At 46.8% G+C, this 22536-nt stretch overlaps 1 protein-coding gene across 13 annotated transcripts in view; it reads right to left on the bottom strand.

The window, feature by feature from the left end:
* SIPA1L2 (signal induced proliferation associated 1 like 2) overlaps positions 1 to 22536 on the bottom strand; it is a 238102-nt gene that overhangs the window by 34456 nt on the left and 181110 nt on the right. For all 13 annotated transcript variants that reach the window (XM_049696795.1, XM_049696794.1, XM_049696793.1 and 10 more), the window contains 6 exons: positions 21574 to 21848; positions 6910 to 7167; positions 5085 to 5168; positions 3565 to 3665; positions 3097 to 3200; positions 1080 to 1465 (listed from right to left, as the gene is read on the bottom strand). In XM_049696795.1, coding sequence (XP_049552752.1) covers positions 1080 to 1465; positions 3097 to 3200; positions 3565 to 3665; positions 5085 to 5168; positions 6910 to 7167; positions 21574 to 21848 — 1208 coding nt within the window. The remainder of the gene's footprint in view (positions 1 to 1079; positions 1466 to 3096; positions 3201 to 3564; positions 3666 to 5084; positions 5169 to 6909; positions 7168 to 21573; positions 21849 to 22536) is intronic.

Consider the following 22536-nt stretch of genomic DNA (forward strand, 5'->3'; position numbering starts at 1 on the left):
AACGGCACCGCTGATGAGGTCTCGGCCTCGACTGAGAGGAAAGCCGGAGCGATTCATGTGTCTGCTCTGTGGTCACAGCTACTCTCCCTTCTGCCCGGCGGTTCGTCCCCCCCGGCTCGGCAGTGGCCGCGTGAGGACGGGCAGAAGGTCAGAGGGCAGCGGGCTCGGCCTGGGTGAAGGCGGCCGAGGAGAACAGAGGCCGGCGCTGGGAACCCCACGGCCAGCCTCAAGCACCATCGCTGGAGAAGTGTCTCTGCCACGGCCTTAGGGACCTGGAAGGATAATCCCATCAGTGTTCATCTGACTGCCCTCCGGCAGCTAGAAGAGTTCTGAGGAAAAGTCAGACAGTCACTCAGAGCTGAAGCAGGGAGGCAGCAAGGAAAACGAGAGCGGTCGTCGGTGTGCAGTAAATTCTACGCACGGCCAAACCTGAATGAAAGCGTTTCTCTGCCTGGTCTTTGAAGGGAGGAATCACCAATTATGAGTTTTAAAGTCTCTGTACAGACGTATGTCAAACAGGAGTTTAAAACTACTCATAGCTATATACTGCACATTCGTAGTTAGAATACAATTCCTTTACATTTAGCTAGTCTTTTTTTTTTTAATTGGACTGTCACTGTGAACATACTTCCATTGGTGCACACGCTGGTGAGAAGGGGCCCGCGGACCAGGGGAGAGCGGGGCACGGGCCTTCGGAGGGACGACGAGAGGCCATCCCCCGCCCCGTCACTGTCCACCATCCCCTGAGCGCTGTCCAGCTTGCCGTCTCCTGAAAATCAGGGACCACACATTGAACTGGGAGAGAGAGATGAGTGGTCTGATAAGGGCCATGAGCATCTCTGTTTAGTTTTCTCTCAACTTTCAAGAGAAAGGAAGATAGAATCACAAACGTATTCGTGTGCACATTTCAAAGGAGACTCTGGAAGCAAGCATTTCCTCTGAAGTCAGGCCGCGTGGCACACAGGTGGCAATGACCTCAGGCGCCTGCTGGTCCTACTTCGGGCCCCTCTCCCACCCCAGCGCAGGCGACGGCGCCCAGGGTGCCCGGAGCGGACGCCGGTGGCGGCGCGGGGACTTACCTGGAGTGGGATGAGATCTCGCTGAGGTCGCCCAGGCTGCCGTCGGCAGCATGGCCGGCGGAGATGCTGGGCACATAGCCGTGGACCGCGTACATCTTGGCCTGCTCGTCGTCGGGCCCCGGGATGTCCGAGTCAGCCCACTGCTCCGCCTGCCCGTGGACCAGGGACCTGCTGCCCGCCAGGTGCACGGGGCCGAGGACCGTGGCGGGCATGCACGGGGCCGTGTCGATGCCACTGTCCGTGGAGGCGCCCTTGATGTACGTAAGCCCCGGCAACTCGGGGTCCATCAGGTCCCCGGACCCAAAGTGCTTGTCGTCGCTGTTGCCAGAGGTGTCGCTGGAGAGTGTGTTGCTGCTGGAATGGCTGGGGCAGCTTTTCTCTCCAATCTTGAGAAGAAAGAGAAATGGAAAGGCTTCCAACAAATCCCACACGTTGCTTCTTCGTGAAGAGGTCATTCCCCGCCCCCACCAGACTCAGGAAGCTACAAACCAGATGATTTCACCCGAACCCCTTCTGCTCACTTGTCAGTGAGAGGCAAGGAAAGAACTTCCTTTTAAAAAATATCCTGGTTTCATGCACAAGTCACCCTGAGTCATAATTCCTCCCATCATTCATCTTAATCTAAACGGGTATCTTTTCAAGTCTTTGTTCAATTACTTGTGCATGAAACGCCAAAGTATTGCCAGGGTGTCGCTAACCAGAAAGTAATCAACGAAGGTTACAGAAGCTGAGAAAGCACGTGGGGAATCAATAAAAGGAGGACAGCAGCCTTTCCTCCAGAAGATGCTCCTACGACGAATGACAGGCCAGCCCTGCGTTTGGGGCTGAAGACCCAGGTCTGCATCACAGCGATGGGGCTTTGGACAGCCGCTCGATCCCTCCCTCTGCTTATTACTCTAAGCCCAGCGATCGCTGCATGGACCCAACCAGCTCACGTGCAGAAGCACGGTGTAAGTGCGGGCCACATGCCCCAGGGCCCAAGTCAGGGCAGCCCCGGGGGGCTGACGAGATGGGGTGCTCTCGGGAGTGCTCTGAGATCCCCAGAGAACAGGGTAAGTGTCCCCGTCTGAGGATGTCCTGGTACAGACATGGCCCCTCTCCTCAGGCTGGGAAAACTAACGAGGCCCAAATCGTCAGTCGTGAGACCCAGCCGAGCCCCGATCTATTTTCGAGTGGTTTGGCCTTTCCTCCCTTCCTATCACATCCTTAAGCAACTCCTCTTGCCCTTTGTTATCACACATGGATCTCCTGTGCAGGTGGCACTGATCGGCTCCATGAGGCTCGAGACGAGGTGGGGACACAGCTGAGAGACGGAGGCCACGTGTTCGCAGGTAACACTCGGCTAGCTCTACAGCTGGCCGGTGACGCACGGAGGAGACGGAAAGGAACAACTCAGCTCAAGCCCTGATCAAACGCCCACAGGTTCTGAAAAATCAGCTGCTTTATAAGGTTGGCCTCACTTGGCAACAACTACAGTTCCTGTTTTCACGTTTAACTGGAAGTTTTATTTCACTGAGCTACAGTCACCGACATGGCCCGCTGTTTCATTTTTGCGGAAAGTAAACCAAACCACGCGGGCACTGTGGGAACACCGGCTGCCTGTCAGTTGGCTGGGGCTGGTATTACTGCGCACCATCTGCGGCTGTCCACTGAGCCCCGGGCAGAGTGGCGCCCACCACACACCCCGCTCCACAGGTTCCGCTTCTGTGCTGTGCCCACAAGTGGGTCAGAGTTAACAGGTTAAAAATACCAAGGATCAAAGGCTGAGTCTACAATCTTGGCTCTGCCAATAATTTACGGTATGACCTTTCTTTGTGGTCCTTTATAAATCAAGGAGGAAAAAAAAACCAAAAAAACCCTTAGCTTTTCATTTAGTTTTTTTTTTTTCCCCTCCACCCAAGAGCCTTGTGAGGTAGAAGACACCCCTGAGAATGCCTGGCAACAACGGTACTAAACCGCGTGTGCTGAGATGATCACAAGGGCCGAAGGAACGCCAGTGCACGAGGAAAGGACTCACGTGAGAAAGCTTATTGGGGGAATCCTTGCAGCCTCCATCGTTCTGCAGGCCTCTTTCTTTATAGGAGCTCAGGACTTTGGGAGGCGGGCCGTGCCACTTGGTTTCTGTCACAAAGAGAGAGAAGACTTAACATTTCATTTCTCGTGTTAACGAAGGAGCGAAGAAATGCAGGAGCCGAACGAATGGTTCAGTGACCGCGAAGAGGACTGTGGTTCTAGGATCTTCTCCCGGTCCTGCCGATGGAGACACCCTGGAGCAGGCAGAACTGCCCACAACGCTCACGGTCTGTTCCCCAGGCACCACCCGCCGTGACCACGTCCCAGACGACGTCGCGAGGTCCAGCGGCCAACTCGCACAGGGCGGGATGCAGCTGACCACGTCTTTCAGACGTGCACGGCTGAAAGAACGAGTGATGGGGGAGGGAGGGGGCAGGAGGGAGGGGCGCCTCGGGGCAGGGGTCCTTGTTACCGGGGTGTCTGCTTCCTTCCATGGCGTCCTCCCGCTCCCTGGCCCCTTCACATTCCAAAGGGCCGGAGCCCTGGTGCTCAAGCAGCAGGGGAGACTGGCACCTGGAAAGAACACAGAGCTGAGCCCGCCTTGCCCCCCATCATCCCACCACTGTCCCGTGTGTGTGCTGGCTCCCCGAGGGGCAATCCCAGGGACCCCTAAACAGAGGCTGTCTCTGGCAGATGGAAATGCAGTCTGCCAGCCCAGCCCTGCCTGAGAGACTTAGAGCATCTGGAACTGGGGGCTCTCGTTTCACCACTGGGTCCATAGAGGCACCTGGATGACACTGTTTACAGATAAAGGCGGTGGCCGACGCCAGGGGATGGAGGGACTGTCTGGGGTCAGACGGCTCGTCCCTGATGGGCTGAGGAGGGGCTCACTGCTTTTGCTGTCGCTGTTTCTCTTGTGCACTGATACTTTCTTATATCAAAGTTTTTAAGGAAAAAGAAAATCAGGTTGATTGGCACTAGACTACATCCAGGTGGACTTTATTTTATGAAAACCCCCAAATACACTCTTCCAAAAGAAACTGCAGAAAACTTATTCACGTTACAAAGGGACACTTACTTACAGAACCCCAGTTACAGACCCCGGTTTGCAGAAAAAGCCAGAAGTGGTTTTTCCATTGACAGAAAAGACTCCCCTCTACTTTAAAAATGCAACTCAACAGAGAAACATTTCTTGAAGTACCACTTTTAAGAACCCCCTCTAGGATCTAAGGTAGGGAATGCATGGAACTCGGACCGCAAAGCTCTACTTCTCAGCCCAAACCAGAAGGAAGGAGCATGCCGGGGAGAGACGTTTCCCTGGGCACATGCGAGAGCAGTAATGGAAGGTTCTCTGGTCCGGTGAAAAGCCTCCCCGGCTGACCTGGCCGTTCTCTTGTCTAATCAGTACAGCCAGCGCCTTTGAGCAGCAGAGACAACACTGGGCCCCAGCAGCACACAGAAACACTGCTGCCCTGAGCCAGGCCCGCATCTCCATGGGAAAGCACACCCGCCCCACTGTTTCCCCTGACTAACTGTATCAGCAAATTCTGTGTCCTGTTCACAGGTGCCCTCAGGGTCCTAGATGCTCTGCTCACACACTACAAGGGACCTGCTAAATCTGCCTTCTCTGATTCTAGGCTGGGTTTGGGAGAGAAAACGCCTGCAAGAGAGGCTGTGAATTTATTCCTCGTCAGCAGTTCAAGTGAAGGGAAACTCCCAAGGGCCATCGCCCACAGGGTCTCCAAATCCTTAACGTTTACATGTTCAGACTCTCCCTTATTTAAAAAAAAAAAAATCAGACAAGCTCAGAATACAGACAAATGAGTGCCACCTCCATAGAAATGATGAGCTATCCAGCCTGGATGTACCCGTCCTACCAAAGGTCTTCATTTCTCTGTCCCCCAGTGGCCTCGTGCACAGTAAGCGCTTCTGAACGTGCCCCGCAAACCAGTGCCCCCCAGGGGCCCGCAGAAAGGTGAAAGTGAGCGGTACCCGTCGTATCCAGCTTGTGGTCTCCAGGGTCCGCTCCCGCCGGGTCCGGGATCACTGGAGGAGGACTGGTTGCTGGGTGAACTTCTGAAAGGTTGACTAGAATCAGTAACCGGGCCCTGAGGGGTCTGCAGGCTGCCAACTTCCTGACCTGGCTTGTTTTGTTTTACAAGTGAATTCATTTTTCAGTGATGAAGAAAAGCAGAAACACGCATCGCAGTCGTGGACAAATGAACTAAGAATTGGTGATGCCATGAGATTTCAGGTGGTTTATGGTTGGTAATTTATTATAAGAAAGAGATGTGGCGGAAACAAGGCTTCACCATCTGAAGAATTCAAGCACAGCTAATGACGCCAGTGAAACACGCGGAACCCCCAAGAGCACAGAATTATGAAAACATCACTACTACTTGGTCTGTGAGACTTAATGCAAGGCACGTTGTGGTTCTATATTTAAAATCCATACAGAGAGAAAACCCTAAATTTCTGGCAAAGCCATGTACTTCCACACATCGACTGAATGCCATCCTATTTATTTCAGACACACAAAAATGAATGATCGTCGTGAGAATTCACTTGATGAAGATGTGCTCGCCAACTTCCCTGTTGCTATTAGAACCCTTCCTTATAAGTTACTAAATTCTATGCTAATAAGGGACGTTCTGCAGACCCCTTTCCTTCCAGATGTCACCGTTTTCACCTGGGCTATGTACTATGTGCATTTCTCTGAATATGGGAAGTTTATAAACTCAGCAGACCTTTGAGAAGAGACCAAGAGCCCAGATGACTTCGTGTCAAGTTGAAGTAACACCATTCCTGCACTCACTCTTAGAAGAACAGACTGGAGGAAGCAGAGGAAGACCACATGTTTTCATCTTAGCAATTATTATTAATGCCTGTACAGGCTCCCTATGTGCCAGGAATGGTTCTAAGCAGCTCACCTCTCTTGATTGACTCCACTGTCCTAATGCCCTGTGGAGGTCTCTATTATTGCTAAATTGATTTTTCAGACGAGGAAGCTGGAGACTGGGAGAGGCCGAGTAACAGGCCAAGGTGATGACCCGTCAAGCAAACAGCCTGGCCCAGCGTCTGCTTACGGCATACGCTCTATTAGACGAGAGCCTGACAAGACATTTGGAGGAAACTCACGGTGTCTCCATGGCCCATAAGATATGCGAAAGTTAAAACAAAAGGAGGAGGAATCAACAACCACAACAAAACAAATTTACTACGTTGTTCACTTAAAACTACCTTTGCGAATTATGCAACCCCCGAAAATTCTCACCAGCTTCTAATGCTGTTGGATTTAACTTTTAAACGAGTGCATTCTCTCAGGGAAAAACTTAATTTTAAACTCAACTCCCTTTGCTTAAAATGAGAGAGAAAAACAAAGAGATGCTGATGATCCTAGGACCTCTGAAAATACTACACCCACGAGGGTGACGGGATTTCATCGCTGATTCTGCCGCTTTCTTTATACTCAAACCGTCCATATTTATCTGGACGCTCCTGCAAAATGGTTTCTCGGATATCTTTCCCGAGACGGTGTGGAGAGCGGGTTGATAGGAGGATCACGGTGGAGAGGGATGGCCGTGGCCCTGGGGGGCAGCGTCCGTGGGGAGGACCTGCACGCCATCAGCATCATTGCTGGGCCAGGAACCCAAGCACCCCAGCATCTGGGGCCCGCCTGGCCACCCTGCCTGCCCACTTGGTCAGAACAAGCGAACTCAGAAATGATTAAGCCACATAAAAGTCCCCCTGACCCTCTGAAGTTCTAGCTGCAAGAGCTTCACAAGGGCCGCCCTTGAGGAAGCGGTACCAGCCTTACCTGGTGCCGTCGGGCAGCTTCCGGTCAAAGGAGGTGCTGCGTGGGATGGCGGCCTGGGTCTGTGGGAGCAGCGGCTGGCACTGCAGCCTGTCAGGCGTGCCAGGCACCGGGGAGGCCCTGGGCAGGGGCTGCAGGGCGGGCGTGGGCACTCGGTGCCATGTGGTGTTCCTCCGGAAGGGGGTCTTGTACTCACAGGGGGTGCCCTCGCTGTCGAGCTTGTACTCCACCATGGGGATCCGGCAGAGCTCCGAACACCCTCTGTGAAGCCAAGAAGAGATGGTCGGGGGGTGCTCAGTGCCGAGCCCTCAGCACCGTCACCCGCAACCGCACACGTGCTTCTCGGGGCGCACAGGCAGTGGTGCAGAGCCATCACCCTCAGGAGCAGCCCGGGCGACGGTGACCGTGTCTGTTCACCCCCCAGCACGGGTCAGGAGGAGGCGGTCTCGCGCCCGTGGCTCTGATTAACCGACAGATACACCTGTCAGGTGTTTCACTCATAGGCTCTGTCTCTCCAGGTAGCCTGCAAACTTCGTGGACAGACTGCCATATACCTTTAACCACTTTGCATACACTGAATCATCTGCATTGAACATGGGTGATAGATAAACTTTAATCGATGAAAAACGCCTCATACATAATCTAAACAGATAGCTGCAAGTACAGTTGTATCATCGGGGATCAGAGTCACATGTTATACCAAGTCTGAGAAAAGTGAAAAACAAACTTCGTAAAAGCTGTCACAGTCAAGGGAAAGCCTGAGTGTCCATCCTGCCAAAGTCACGTGTGGTCTTAGTTACACGGTCACTCCCACGGGTCCTCACAAGGTCATCTCCTGTGGGCTCAAATGATCAGTCAGGGATGTAAGACCCTTTAGCCTGAAAAATGTGATCTCAGACATCCCTCAAGTTACACCGTGCACATAGGGCTACTGACGTGACCAAAGTGACCTGCAAAGCCAATTGGTGCTGTTTGGCCAGGACACAGGAAGCCTCGGTGAGTCTCAGATTTGAGTGTCAGGGTAAATCATCCCAAGTTACCACATGAATGAAGCCATGCCTCTACCTAGACGTTCCGGAGTCAGCGGAAAAACTTTCTCATATTCACTCTAAGAAAGCTATTAAGGCGATAAGGTATCGCTCTTTAAACAGGAGACTTTCATCCTCAAGATGGTGGAGTACAACTTTTCAGAATCATTACAAAAGAACAAAGAGAACAAAAACCAAAACAAGTGGACCATCAACAAAACTTGGAGACACCAAAACACAGTATATAAAGATGGAAGGCAATATCGAGACTGGAAAATCTATAGAGAAGGACAGTAGATAAGCTGTCACCTAGGACTGGGGATGGGAATAGAGAGTGTCTCTAAGGCAGAACAAGGTTTCTTTTTCAGATGATTAGGATTTTCTAAAATTAGAATGGAGTGATGGTTGCACAACTCTGAAAATATTCTAAAAATGGGTAAATGCTATGGTGTGTTAATTAGATTTTAATAAATTTCATGAATTAAAAAAAAAACGATGCAAGGCAAATGGGAGAACGTCAATGGTGGAGCAGAGAAAGGCAAACCCAAGGGTGTCCAGAGGGGAAGACAAAGAGAAGCACGACCATCCCCTTGCACACTTAAACAGGTGCAGGAACAGAGATGCCACAGAGAGCGGAAGGGGAGGGGAAGGAGTGAGCAGAGAAAAGTGTGACGCTGGGGTCCAGGCGGCACTGGGCCCCGCCTGGCAATACCCACCCCCGCCTCTAGAGGGCAGGAGCAACGGTCTCGAGAACCCAACCTGAAAGGAGGGACTCAAGGTCACAAGGTATCCAGAAGAGCACAGCTGAAAACAAAAGGTGAAACAAAAGCTTCGCTGGAAACGAGACCCCGAGTTGCTCCTTCCTCCAAACCCAGCTTCAGGGTCATGCCTCGAATAATAGGGACCTTTCTCCAGAGTAAAGACAAACAGGTGTACACCACCTGATCACCCTGCCATGAGGCTTGCCACCCTCAGAGAAAGAGAAGGAACTTTTGAAATTTAAAAAGTGGATGGCTAAAATTCGAAATAAAAAATCCAGTAAGACAGGTGGAAGGTAAACTGAGGAACTCGCCCAACACGTTACAGGAGAGCAAACGCAAGAAAATTCAAGTTCAATCCCAGAAGTCTAACATCCACCTAACAGAGAAAGAGAAGAGAGAGAAAAAGGTGGGAAGAAACGATTAAGAAATAATACAAGAGGGCTTCCCTGGTGGCGCAGTGGTTGAGAGTCCACCTGCCGATGCAGGGGACACGGGTTCGTGCCCCGGTCCGGGAAGACCTCACATGCTGCAGAGCGGCTGGGCCTGTGAGCCATGGCTGCTGAGCCTGCGCGTCCGGAGCCTGTGCTCTGCAATGGGAGAGGCCACAACAGTGAGAGGCCCGCGTACCGCAAAAAAAAAAAAAAAAGAAATAATACAAGAAAATTTCCAGAAGTAAAAGATAGGTAAAACCAGATTTGACGGTCTCTAGTACAATGAATGGAAGAAAGGTCCGTATCAAGACGTATTACTGTGGAATTCAGAGTCCTGGGTTAAAGCAGAGAGCCTAAGTGTCTGGTGCAGAGCCCACACAAAGGCCTGGGTCACTGAACGGTCCGTTCTTCTCAACAGCAATGCTGGGTGAAAGGTTCTCACCTGTCAAATCAACAGTACTTGGAGCTTGGGACGGAGAGAGGGATAGAAACCAAAAACGATGCTCTGCCTTTTGGCTTGGGAAACCGAATGGATGGTGGTGCCACGCTTTGAGAACAGAAGAAATGAGCTGAATGAAGCATCCTAAGGAGATACGCATGCCTGTTACACAGAATGGGGCAAGGGTTATCTCTTTACCAGTAAACTTGACTTCCTATCTTTTATTTTAACCCTCCTTCCCCCAAAGCAAAATTCACCTCTCTTTATCTAAGCAAGTTTAAATTACTCTTGATTTACTGAATGTACTAAGTTACTGGTCAAATTTAATTAAGTCGAGATTTACATTGGATTGCATTTTTTTAAATAAAATGCCAAGACGCTACAATTTTTTGCTCACGGACATATTGTTTCCAAGTGTTTTTCTATTTAATTAGATACCACATCCCCTGGGACTACTGACTCGTGCATACGGCCAATGATGTAATCAGAAATCATAAAGGTGGGATATTAGTATACATCAAAACATCAAGAAAACCGACTCTTGTAGTCCCCCGGAACTGATGCTGTAAGCAAGTCACTGGATGTTCAGGTGAGCCTCAGGCTTTGGTGTCTCAAAGGCTGAAGCTGTCTGAATCGTCCAAGTCAAGGAATCTCTAACAGAGACCAACCAAAGTGACAGGTCCCGGAGTTATGTTTTGAATGAAAGGCAAGTGAACCTTGAATCCTAGGGACTAAAGGGCACCTTGCATTTCCAGTGTTTGCTTGGGTTCCCAGTTGATTGGGTTTGGTTTAAAAAGAAAGAATGAGGAGCTTCCCTGGTGGCGCAGTGGTTAAGAATCCACCTGCCAATGCAGGGGACACGGGTTCGAGCCCTGGTCCAGGAAGATCCCACATGCTGCGGAGCAACTGGGCCCGTGCGCCACAACTACTGTGCCTGCGCTCTAGAGCCTGTGAGCCACAACTACTGAAGCCCGTGCGCCTAGAGCCCGTGGTCTGCAATAAGAGAAGCCACCGCAATGAGAAGCCCACACACCACAACAAAAACTGGCCCCCACATAGCAACGAAGACCCAACATGGCCAAAAATAAAAAAAACAAATAAATGTATTAAAAAAAATTAAAAAATTAAAAGAAAGAATGAGAAAAGAGAAGACAGATGGCTGGGTAGTACGGGGTCTAATTCATGCTCATAGATTGTAGTCTTCAGTAAGATGCTGTAATTTAGCTTCAATCTTGGATGAAAAAAATGTTATATAAATGCATAATCATGAGTAATATTTGAGAGACCGCTGACAAAAACTTGTGCCATGCATTAGGCTGAAGCGAGAGTCAGGGCTGAATATTTCATTTCCAACCTCTCGCACAAGGTCATATGTAAATGATCTTTTAATACTAAACACGGGCATTCTTTTGCCCTGATAAAAATCAGCTTACAGAATGACTTTATTTTAAAATCAAAATTAATTCTGTTATGACACTTTTACAGTAACTACTCTTACAAAAGAGATTTTTGCTTTGTTTACTTCTATGACCAACACATCCAATAAACATCACTAATTATAACATATCATCAAACCTAGTCAAACTCAGCTCTGCTCCAGAAGTATGAGGAAGTCCTTGAAGGATACATATGGAAATTCAACCAATTTTTAGGGAAATGGGAAGAGGTGTAGAACAAGAATTACACATTAGCCTGCAGAGGGGCTCACGCTCCAGCAGGTGCCAGGAACTGCACCTGCCCTTGAGCACACTTCTCTCTCCCCCTGGGGTGGCCGCAGCACAGGACGCCAGGCAAGATCTCGGCTCATCTGAGCATCCAACCTGGCACTGCTGTGAAGGGCACACGGCACACATTTCTGGGAAGTAAAGGCCAATTCAAACCCAAACTGACCAAGTGCAAAAAAGACAGCACAAGAAGTCATCTCCAAACAAGTGAGCTGCTAATCTTGTGTGCAACTGAACCATGTTCTGAAGAAAAGACGTAAGTCTTTTGCTTTCCCGCACTGGTGCAGAAATCCAGACCTCACTGATCACCGTGCTCCATCTCCTTTCGACACACCAAATCGAGTCAATGGGTGTGAATGGCATTGCTAGCTTCTGGCACCGTTTTTTTTTTTTTGCGGTACGCGGGCCTCTCACTGTTGTGGCCTCTCCCGTTGCGGAGCACAGGCTCCGGACGCGCAGGCCCAGCGGCCATGGCTCACGGGCCCAGCCGCTCCGCGGCATGTGGGATCTTCCCAGACCGGGGCACGAACCCGTGTCCCCTGCATCGGCAGGTGGACTCTCAACCACTGCGCCACCAGGGAAGCCCAATAAACATAATTTTTAACACTGCTTGTCTAGCCAGTAACTTTTCTGAGGCTAATAATCTCTCTCAGTCATCTATCCTGGAAGGGAAGACATTCTGTAGACTAAGAACATCATAAAAAACGTGCCGGTTAAAAATGTGACACTACAAAACTGTAAGAATAGCAAGTGGTTCCGTGAGTTGCAGCCCTCAGAGGACCTTACGTTTGACTGCTTTAATCTGACAAACAATCCCGTTGTCCCTCTAAACCTGGCACTGTGGACTCCGCAGGACGGCTTATTCCTTCCTGTACGAGGGACACTCAGTAACTTCTTCACATCCACGTGCATCTGTGCTCTCCTCTGCTTCCTGAAGCTCCCGAGACCGGGGTTTCCCACCTGTAGATTTCTAGTCTGTGGCTGCTCCCACATCCCGGCTTCTGGGCACGGCCAGCGCAAAGGTGGTGCCCTCTCTATTCACAGCTAACAGGCACCCACGCTCACTGCCCAGCACTGTAGCTCTAGACGCACAACTTCAGAGACACCGGCAAGGTCCCCAAGATGGCATCATTCCTTTCAAATGACACCTCCAGTCTCCCAGAAGCACCCTCCATTTAGCACCAATAAATGGGTGCTTGAAGCAGAATCGCTGCTGGCTGGCCAGGTTGTGGACTCAGCTCTTTCAAGGAGCCATTCAACCTCAGCAGCCTGGCCATCGGGACCATCACTGTCTGAGTCCAGCCAAGCTGCAGAGTGTTCTCTATTCACTTCCAGCAGGAACCCTCTACAGCAATCAAACTGTTCTCCACTGAAGAGAGAAGTCTATGCCCTGGGCTCAAAACCCAATGTGTAGCTCAGAAATGGGACAATCTCTTTGGACCCACGCTTCTCCTCCTGCAAGCGGAATGGTGACAGCAGAAGGTGTGTCGAGATTAAATTATACGAAGTACGCAAGCTTCCCAAAGCAACAGCTTCAAAGGAAGAAGTTAGTTTCAAACGGACACTATTAATTGTTGCTTCTATAGAGACAGTCAATATAAAACAGCAAAAGGCCCATACGCTTTCCTGAAAGTTCTTTCTAGATAATATATATTTATAGAATTATAGAATTGTAAAGTTTAACTTAATGTAACAATCGGAAGTACAGAAAAGTTTAGAGCTGTTAAGTTCCCTTCGTGTACATTCATCTGTAGAAGAATGCATCATTACCCCATTACTTTCTTCTTTCATCTTATATCAAAGCAGGACCCGTGACTTTCAAAAACGATGAAAGGGGAAATGTCCTAGGGATAATAAATAGGGATAAATACTTTTGAAGAGTAACAACAACAATAACAAAAAAAAATCCCCCAAACCTAGAGAACTGAGAAAAGTTTAAAGGAACAAGACGTATTCTTTTTGTTCAAAAAAGTTGAATAAATTAGCAGGACGTGGAGTGGGTAAACCATGGACCCACAGCACAGCTTAATCATGTAATTACAACTTGCATTTACTCTGAAATTGCCTGTTGGTTTCACTTTGTTTGGTGGCGTCACAGCAAACCTTCACCTGAACCCACTAATCTAGTGACGTCTTCCAACATACTGCGATGTTATCCATTACTTCTAACCCACACTTCCCTTGTGTGACACTTTACAGGTTTCCACCTACACTACACCATTTCAATTTCACAAAAATGTCTGAGGCAGTACAAAGGACGTGTCCAATTTTCAGAAGGCTCAGAGACTGGAAAGGTGAGACAGCTTTCACCCTGGAACCAGGAAGCTGACTCCTAGCTCGGTACTCTTTCCAAAACACATGCCCATCTCCTTAGGAAACTATCAAAGAACAGTTAATGAGGCCCACATCCTGTCAGTTTCCACTAGGACCTGAAGGAGTCTTTGGAAACAAAGGCAGATAGATCCCCTCAAAGGAACTACCTGCTTCTTTTATATTATGCACTTTGTCAAAGAGCCCCCATAGCCCTAGGGATTGAAGTAATCACCGATATTTTAATCATTTTAATGTCTGTTATGCTAATAGCCTGCTAACAGCTAAAAGACTCTTCCCAAATTATACAACAAGGTGACAGGGATAATTGGGGCTCATTCACTCGCATCACAAACTCCTTCTGCTGCATAAAAAAATTAAACGCTTCCAAGAGGGAGATAACTTACTGTAAAGGTAAGGGCAGTGTCATATCTGAAATAGGCACTAAATGAAATATTAATTCACTTTTCTACCAATTTCCTTAATTTAAGATAGAAAAAGACACCTAGACTACAGATAGTAAAAGAGACATCTAGACCAGAAACCCACTTGACCAAGCCCTTTGAATAAAGGTCTTTGAATTGAAAAGGTGCGTGTCTATTACACGGGAAGTGAGGCTGGCTGGTACTGAATAATTCATCAGCTCCTCCAGGCCTTTCCTTCTCACCAGACACGGGGTGGAATGTGTCTTCACCCTCTGCACCCCAGTACCTAACACAGCATTCGACTTAAAACAGGGCCAAACAGTTCTTTGTGAAGCCAACCACTTCCTTTTTTTTTTTTTTCTTAGTTTGTTGAGGAACAACATTCTATTACATTACATACTTCACAGTTCAACAGAGGACTCAACAGCTATGTGACGCCTGACTTTTAATGAATATATTTCCACGAGAGCGTATATTCACTGGCTGTCCATCACCACTGCCCAGTGTCACTAGTCAAGCATGAGACAGTTACTTGCCTAACGGACAGAAAGCTCGTGCTTTACTGTCCCCCTTGGCATCCTGGTCACTGTGTCAATGTCACAACATCTCAAACTGCCAAAAAAGCAGAGGTACTAAGGTGTAGATGACTGACGCGAGAGTGTGAGACTGTTTGCAGCACTGCGATACTTATTCTCCAGATATAAGCTCTTGCTCTTGTTTGAGAAAGCCATTTTTAAGTAGCAAAACTATAAATGGGAAGTCCTGTACTTTAGAATGCCACACAGACAAAAAGGAGCCCATGGATGGAAAGATTATGCCTGTCCTTTCCATTTTTAACAGCCCTGGTGCCCAGCAGCTTCTGGTACAAACAACTGCAGAGTGAAGGAATGAATGAAAGAAGTGAATGCATAGTAAACGTAAGGCAACCTACCTAACGTTCGTTCTGTAACTCAGTGTTTATATTCTAGGAGGGATAAGATAATTCAAACATTATATTGGAGGACTGAGAATTGTGACCGTGCTTCAGGTTACTTTGGGAACCTCAAGTTCCGTATTTTTTTCACAGTTCACATTAAAATTCATAACTTGAGGGCCCATGAGACAATACCAGACGGAACTGATTTTTCTTATCTATACACATAAATTGGAACCCTCATCTAAAAGCTCACTTTAATCCAGATTACAACACACTATCTATCTATCTATCTATCTGTCTGTCTACCTACCTGTCTATCTATCTATCTATCAGCTGCTCATCTGACAAAATTGAACTTTCCTTCCCATTTCTATTTCCACGTCCCCTCTGTGTCCTTTGGGGAGTTGAACAGTCATGGCAACCGGCAGCCAAACAGAAGACAAGAACATACAGCTTCAATTTTATAGAATGATCAGAGAACAACAAATTAAAGTCATGACAACATGAGATAATTTCCACTGTTCTGCATTATATAGAAAAATATGTCTTGGACAGTATGTCAACAAAGTATGGAAAATCACACAAAACAGATGCGCCACAGCACAGAATTTCATTTCCATTTTTATTGGACGTATTTACTAAATCACTCACATTGTATAACAACTCATGCATAACTCTGGTGAGTTGCTATTTCCTTTGTATCAGCCTTCTAAGTTGATGTGTTTTCCTTAAAATGACATTGATAAAATGTCAGTCACCTTTGAAGGCTAGGGGCTGGGGCCATGCCCTGCCTTGCGAAACCAAGGAAGGCTTAATTAAGAGTTTTGAAAACTGCTCTTCATCTTTGCCATAGAGACTGTCTGCCTGGGAAATGCTCCCTTTCAAACCTCATTTCCATTTGAAGACTGCTATTCCCTAACTGCTTCTGGCCACTCATTCCCAATCGCTACGCGGATCCATTCCCAGCACGAGATCAGTTAATAAGCATCCCCAACGGGAACCTTCCCTGCTTGGTGTTCTCTGGGACTCCACAAGGAAAATGAAATACGGCTCTGCTTCCCTTTCAAGCCAAGGGACAGCTGAGTTATCATCACTCTGAGGCTTGAGAATGGGGCTTCAAAATGCGGGGTTGCCTTTTGATTCCACATAAATACTTCCCCAGCTAAAGACTTCATTTAATCCAGCAGCTTCTGAGTCATAAGCAAACACCTTCTGACCTGTGGACAACTAGGAGTGAGTCTATTAAATGACAGGCCTCTCCCACTGCTGACAGGAGCGGACGGGCTCCGAGGAGAATTACCTCTCCCTGATGTCCTGCGGGACAAAAAAAAGCTGATCATGGAAAAAACGAATTGAAGCATTTTTCACTCTTTTATTCACAATGTTTATGAAGACTGAAATTATCTTCTAATTCATTAACTTGGCCATTTTGCTAGTCCTTATGGCTGTTATATTAAAGACAACTTAAAAGGAAAAATTACACACACACGTCCATTTAAATGAATGTTTTCTTTTGGCTGCCTCCCTGACAAGGCCTAAGACCCAATTTGTAAAAGATGGGGTCATTTTCCATGCCACAAATCAAATGTGTAGTTTTACATGGAGGAATCTCTTTGTATATGTTGCTGCAGGAGTCACGGTACTAAGTGATATTTCATTTAAAAGGTTTGGACTTTATCAACAAGGACCCACTGTATAGCACAGGGAACTCTATAGTCTGTAATAACCTACATGGGAAAAGAATATGAAAAAGAATGGATATACATATATGTATAACTGAATCACTTTGCTGTACACCTGAAAGTAATACAACGTTGTAAATCAACTATACTCCAATATAAAATAAAATTTTTTTTTAAAAAGTCTGTACTTTAATTTTCAAAATGAGCAAAGTGCTGCTCATTTCTTCTTTTACACCCTCCTCTACAATTTCTTTAAAAAATCTAATAGGGCTTCCCTGGTGGCGCAGTGGTTGAGAGTCCGTCTGCTGATGCAGGGGACGCGGGTTCGTGCCCCGGTCCGGGAAGATCCCACGTGCCGCGGAGCGGCTGGGCCCGTGAGCCATGGCCACTGAGCCTGTGTGTCTGGAGCCTGTGCTCCGCAATGGGAGAGGCCACAACAGTGAGAGGTCCGTGTACTGCAAAAAAAAAAAAAAAAAAAAAATCTAATAATGCAGAAGGCTAAACTTGCTTAGAGTGGGGAGGAAACGTAAAACAACATTTCACATAAAAGACCCCGAAAAGCCAAAACAATCTTGAGAAAGAAAGACGGAGCTGAAAGAATCAGGCTCCTGGACTTCAGACTATACTACAAAGCTACAGTAATCAAGACAGTATGGTACTGGCACAAAAACAGATATAGATCAATGGAACAGGATAGAAAGCCTAGAGATAAACCCGCACATATGGTTACCTTATCTTTGATAAAGGAGGCAAGAGTATACAGTGGAGAAAAGACAGCCTCTTCAATAAATGGTGCTGGGAAAACTGGACAGCTACATGTAAAAGAATGAAATTACAACACTTCCTAATACCATACACAAAAATAAACTCAAAATGGATTGAAGACCTAAATGTAAGGCCAGACACTATAAAACTCTTAGAGGAAAACATAGGCAGAACACTGTATGACATAAATCACAGCAAGATCCTTTTTGACCCACCTCCTAGAGAAATGGAAATAAAAACAAAAATAAACAAATGGGACCTAATGAAACTTCAAAGCTTTTGCACAGCAAAGGAAACCATACACAAGATGAAAAGACAACCCTCAGAATGGGAGAAAATATTTGCAAACGAAGCAACGGACAAAGGATTAATCTCCAAAATATACAAGCAGCTCAATATCAAAAAAACAAACGACCCAATCCCAAAATAGGCGGAAGACCTAAATAGACATTTCTCCAAAGAAGATATACAGACTCCCAACAAACACGTGAAAAGATGCTCAATATCACTAATCATTAGAGAAATGCAAATCAAAACTACAATGAGATATCATCTCACACCCGTCAGAATGGCCATCATCAAAAAATCTACAAACAATAAATGCTGGAGAGGGTGTGAAGAAAAGGGAACCCTCTTGCACTGCTGGTGGGAATGTAAATTGATACAGCCACTATGGAGAACAGTACAGAGGTTCCTTAAAAAACTAAAAATAGAACTACCATACGACCCAGCAATCCCACCACTGGGCATATACCCTCAGAAAACTATAATCCAAAAAGAGTAATGTACCACAATGTTCATTGCAGCACTATTTACAGTAGCCTGGACATGGAAGCAACCTAAGTGTCCACCAACAGATGAATGGATAAAGAAAATGTGGCACATATATACAATGGAATATTACTCAGTCATAAAAAGAAATGAAATGGAGTTATTTGTAGTGAGGTGGATGGACCTAGAGTCTGTCTTACAGAGTGAAGTAAGTCAGGAAGAGAAAAACAAATACCGTATGCTAACACATATATATGGAACCTAAAAAAAAAAAAAGGTTCTCATGAACCTAGGGGCAGGACAGGAATAAAGACACAGATGTAAAGAATGGAATTGAGGACACAGGGAGGGGGAAGGGTAAGCTGAGACGAAGTGAGAGAGTGGCACAGACATATATACACTACCAAATGTAAGATAGATAGCTAGTGGGAAGCAGCTGCATGACACGGGGAGATCAGCTCGGTGCTTTGCGACCACCCAGAGGGGTGGGATACGGAGAGCGGGAGGCAGACACAATAGGGAGGGGATATGGGGATGTATGTATAGCTGATTCACTTTGTTATAAAGCAGAAACTAACACAACACTGTAAAGCAATTATACTCCAATAAAGATGCTAAAAATAACGAAACAAAACAAAAAAAATGACGTTTCATACTCAACATCACAGTCTAAAGCAAACGGCTGTCACTGCACGGATAACTTCCTGTGTGTGATGCGAGGCTGCCGGACAGCAGCGAGCACTTTTATCCGGGTGCTCAGAGAGTCGCAGGCAGAACCAGGATCCAAAACTAACAAAAATGTGGGTTTGCAAATTTACAAATTCAAATTCTCAGAAAATTGGAAGGCTGAACCGAAAGCATTTCAAATGATACATGCTAGGCTTAAAAGCTTCCTGGCTTCTGGAAATGTGGGTGACAGGCAGGCCAATTCTGGAGTGTTTACTACCAGGCGATCAGCTAGTTCTAATCCTGGCTAAGGTTAAAAATAAAGAAGACGGTTATTCCAGATTGAACGGGAGAAAAATCTGCATCTTCAGGGAATGACATTAAGGATACTCTGAGGAGACAAAGGCAAAATCTCTTGAATAGTTTCAATAAAAGAATTTGCATTTAAAACAAAGAAAGAATTAATTACGTGCAGACCAAAGCAGATAACATGCCCTTGGATAAAAAAATAACAGGCGGGACTTTTTTTTTTGCGGTACGCTGGCCTCTCACTGCTGTGGCCTCTCCCATTGCGAGCACAGGCTCCGGACGCGCAGGCTCAGCGGCCATGGCTCACGGGCCCAGCTGCTCCGCGGCATGTGGGATCTTCCTGGACCGGGGCACGAACCTGTGGTCCCCTGCATCGGCAGGTGGACTCTCAACCACTGAGCCTCCAGGGAAGCCCGGGACTTTTAAATGGTAGTTTTTGTTTGTTTATTTGCTTTAGCTGAAAAACAATTCCGTATTTCTTAGGAGATTCTATTTTTCTAAATCATATGTTTTAAATATCAAATATAACGATAACTTTAACATTTTTATTAAGCAGATCTCTTGAAAACTTAAAAGAAATGTCTTATTGAGTAACAGTAGACCAAAACTAAAAATAGGAGAGAAATGTTGTTTTTTAATTTTGGGAGAACATGGTAACAGTTTTGTCTAATTCTATAGAAGTAATCAGCCTCTAAGACAGATGAAAAGACTTGATTCTCACCACAAAATTTACAAACCTATACCTCTAGCCAATGAAGAAAGAAATTTATATTATGGAAAAATTTCTAATAACGGGTTTAAAATTTATTTTAAAGGCTGACACTTACAAAATTATTTTAGCTTCCAAGTTTAAAGGATTTTCCTGTTATTTCCAAGACTCATTTTTAAGAAAGTAATTTTTGTCTCTGATTTTCTTGTACGCATACCACCATGAGTGATTCATGGGATTCTTGGGGAGCAAATGGATTTAATGGGACAGAATCCTGCAAGGCAACAAGAAACACCTTGGGTATTTCCTGCGACATGCGGCTACTACTCTCAAGAAGAATTTCAGCTCGTTAACTTTTATTCTGTAAACTTACTGGGCAGATAGAGGAAACAAGACCATAGAAAGTCAAGCAGGAGGCAAATGGTTAGATAACCAATAGAAACACACTTTTGCAAAATTTTGCACATTAACCAGAGAGGAAGGTGGTATACCACTGGTTTGTTTTCTAAAAAAGACCATGGTTTAGAGCTCCTCTATCCAATATGGCAGCCACGAGCCAGATGCGGCTAACTGAATCTTAATTCGTTAGTTAAAATGAAAACTCCTTTTCCTCAGTCACACTATCCACATTTCAAGTGTGTGCTACCCATGCGGCTAGTGGCCACTGTTTGGATGGTACAGATACGGAACATGTCATCAGAGGAAGTGCGACTGGACAGTGCTGGTTTGGAGGATGGGCAAAGGAGATGGACAGGGTAGAGTGACCTGAGTTACTACAGAAGATTAGAAGTGGGCACAGTCACCTTGCTATCTTTGAGTAAGGATTTCTTTTACAGCATGAAAAAATTCCAATGAATATCCTAAAGTTTTAGTTTATTTTTCTTTTAACTAAAATGAGTAAGGTGTTGATCATGCCAGAAGGTGTTAAGTGCCTTACACATTATCACCTTATTTAATCTTCATCACACAGTACGAGGTAGGCAATATTATAATGCCATCTTACAGATACTAAGGGAAACTTAGAGAGAGCATGTGACCCACCCAAGATCACACAGCTAACGTCTGGATTGCAAGCATGCTTCATCCCTCCAAAGCCAGGGCTCTCGGCCAGCCAGTAGGGAACTGCATTTGAGAGAGAGGCACAGAAAATGCGCTCCAGATACCACTATAGACACTGCTGCGCAACAGGGGCCAAGGCCAGGTGGGTGGCTTGTTCTTAGTGAGAGTTCTTTCTCCCCTTGGCCTAATGCTTCCTTGATAGTGAGCATGAGAACTTTCTATTGACGATGGAATGGTATCACTTTCTAATCCCATTCTTGTCCCTAGCCCCCACCCATCCGCTCTGAGCTTTCCAAGTCCAGCCACTTCTTTTCCTAGGTGTCCCATGACAGCTTATGAGAAAGCCCTGGACCAGTTCAACCAGAATGGAGTGGTCACCAAACAGTGTATCTGATGTCCCAATATTCCTCCACACGTTGATATCCTAAACCAATGAGATCTCTTAAATATCCTGTTAACCAATGACTTCAACGTCCTAACAAAATGCTTAGAAAATGACACTTTATCACTTATTATATACTAATGACTTTTTTAAAGCTCTTTGAAGTTGCCCGAATGGTTGACGTCCAGACAACTTAGGTGGAAGGTGCGTGTGACCACACTTTCTGAGGACCTTGCAGGATAGCACCTGCCACAGAGGCCAAGAAGGAGCGAGCGTGGATGAGAGCCTACCTCCGAGGCGAGCCATCGTCATGGGGCTGGATGATGACCACCTTCACAGTCACTGAGGTCCGGAGAAGGTCGATCATCTGCTCATGCGTCAGCGTGGCCACGGCCACCTTGCAGATCTCCACGAGGCGGCTCCCCTGACGAAGGCCGGCCTTCCACGCAAAACCGAAAGGTTCCACGTCTGCGACGATTCCTTCGAAGTTCACGTGGAAGCCCAGCTGGCCCAGCCCGTTCCTCCTCAGGGTCATTTCCACAGTCTCGCAGCCCCTGGTCACGATCTAAGGGGGAAGGGGACCGTGAGGGGTGGCGCTGCGGGGGGGCACACATCCCAGGGACAAGATGACAAGACAAGGACACGGTTCAATCCAGACTTTACCGTAATTACCCCTGGCATCAGGCGCAATGAAAATAACAAAAGTAAAACGAAGGTTTCATTCTTCAAAGGCAAACCAGGTACAGGTGTCCTGCTTTTTCCTAGAATCCACTGACCCAGAGCCTGTGAGCTTAAGACGGGTTCTGATAACACCCCCCCTCCGCCCCGTCTCCTTTCTACGTCACCTGACTCGGCTCTTAAGCATATAAATTCCATTGTTCCAGATGGACTGAAGCAACTGAAAACATGTGAAGCCTTTCACCCATCAAGCAATAAAACCTATTAATTTTTTTTTTTGGCCGTATGGTGTGGCTTGTGGAATCTTAGTTTCCCAACCAGGGATGGAACCCGGGCCCCTGCCAGTGAGAGCACCGAGTCCTAACCACTGGAGAGCCAGGGAATTCCCTATTAGACAATTTTATTCAACTTAAAAAAATGGCCCAATGGTGCAGCAGCTATGGAAAGCAGCATGGCAGTTCCTCAAAAACTTAAAATGGAATTACCATGAGACTCAGCAATTCTACTTCTGGGTATATACTCAACAGAATTTAAAGCAGGGTCTCAAAGAGGTACACCCAGGTATTTGTACACCC

The sequence above is a fragment of the Orcinus orca genome, chromosome 14 (assembly GCF_937001465.1).
Source record: "Orcinus orca chromosome 14, mOrcOrc1.1, whole genome shotgun sequence".
Taxonomy (NCBI): domain Eukaryota; kingdom Metazoa; phylum Chordata; class Mammalia; order Artiodactyla; family Delphinidae; genus Orcinus; species Orcinus orca.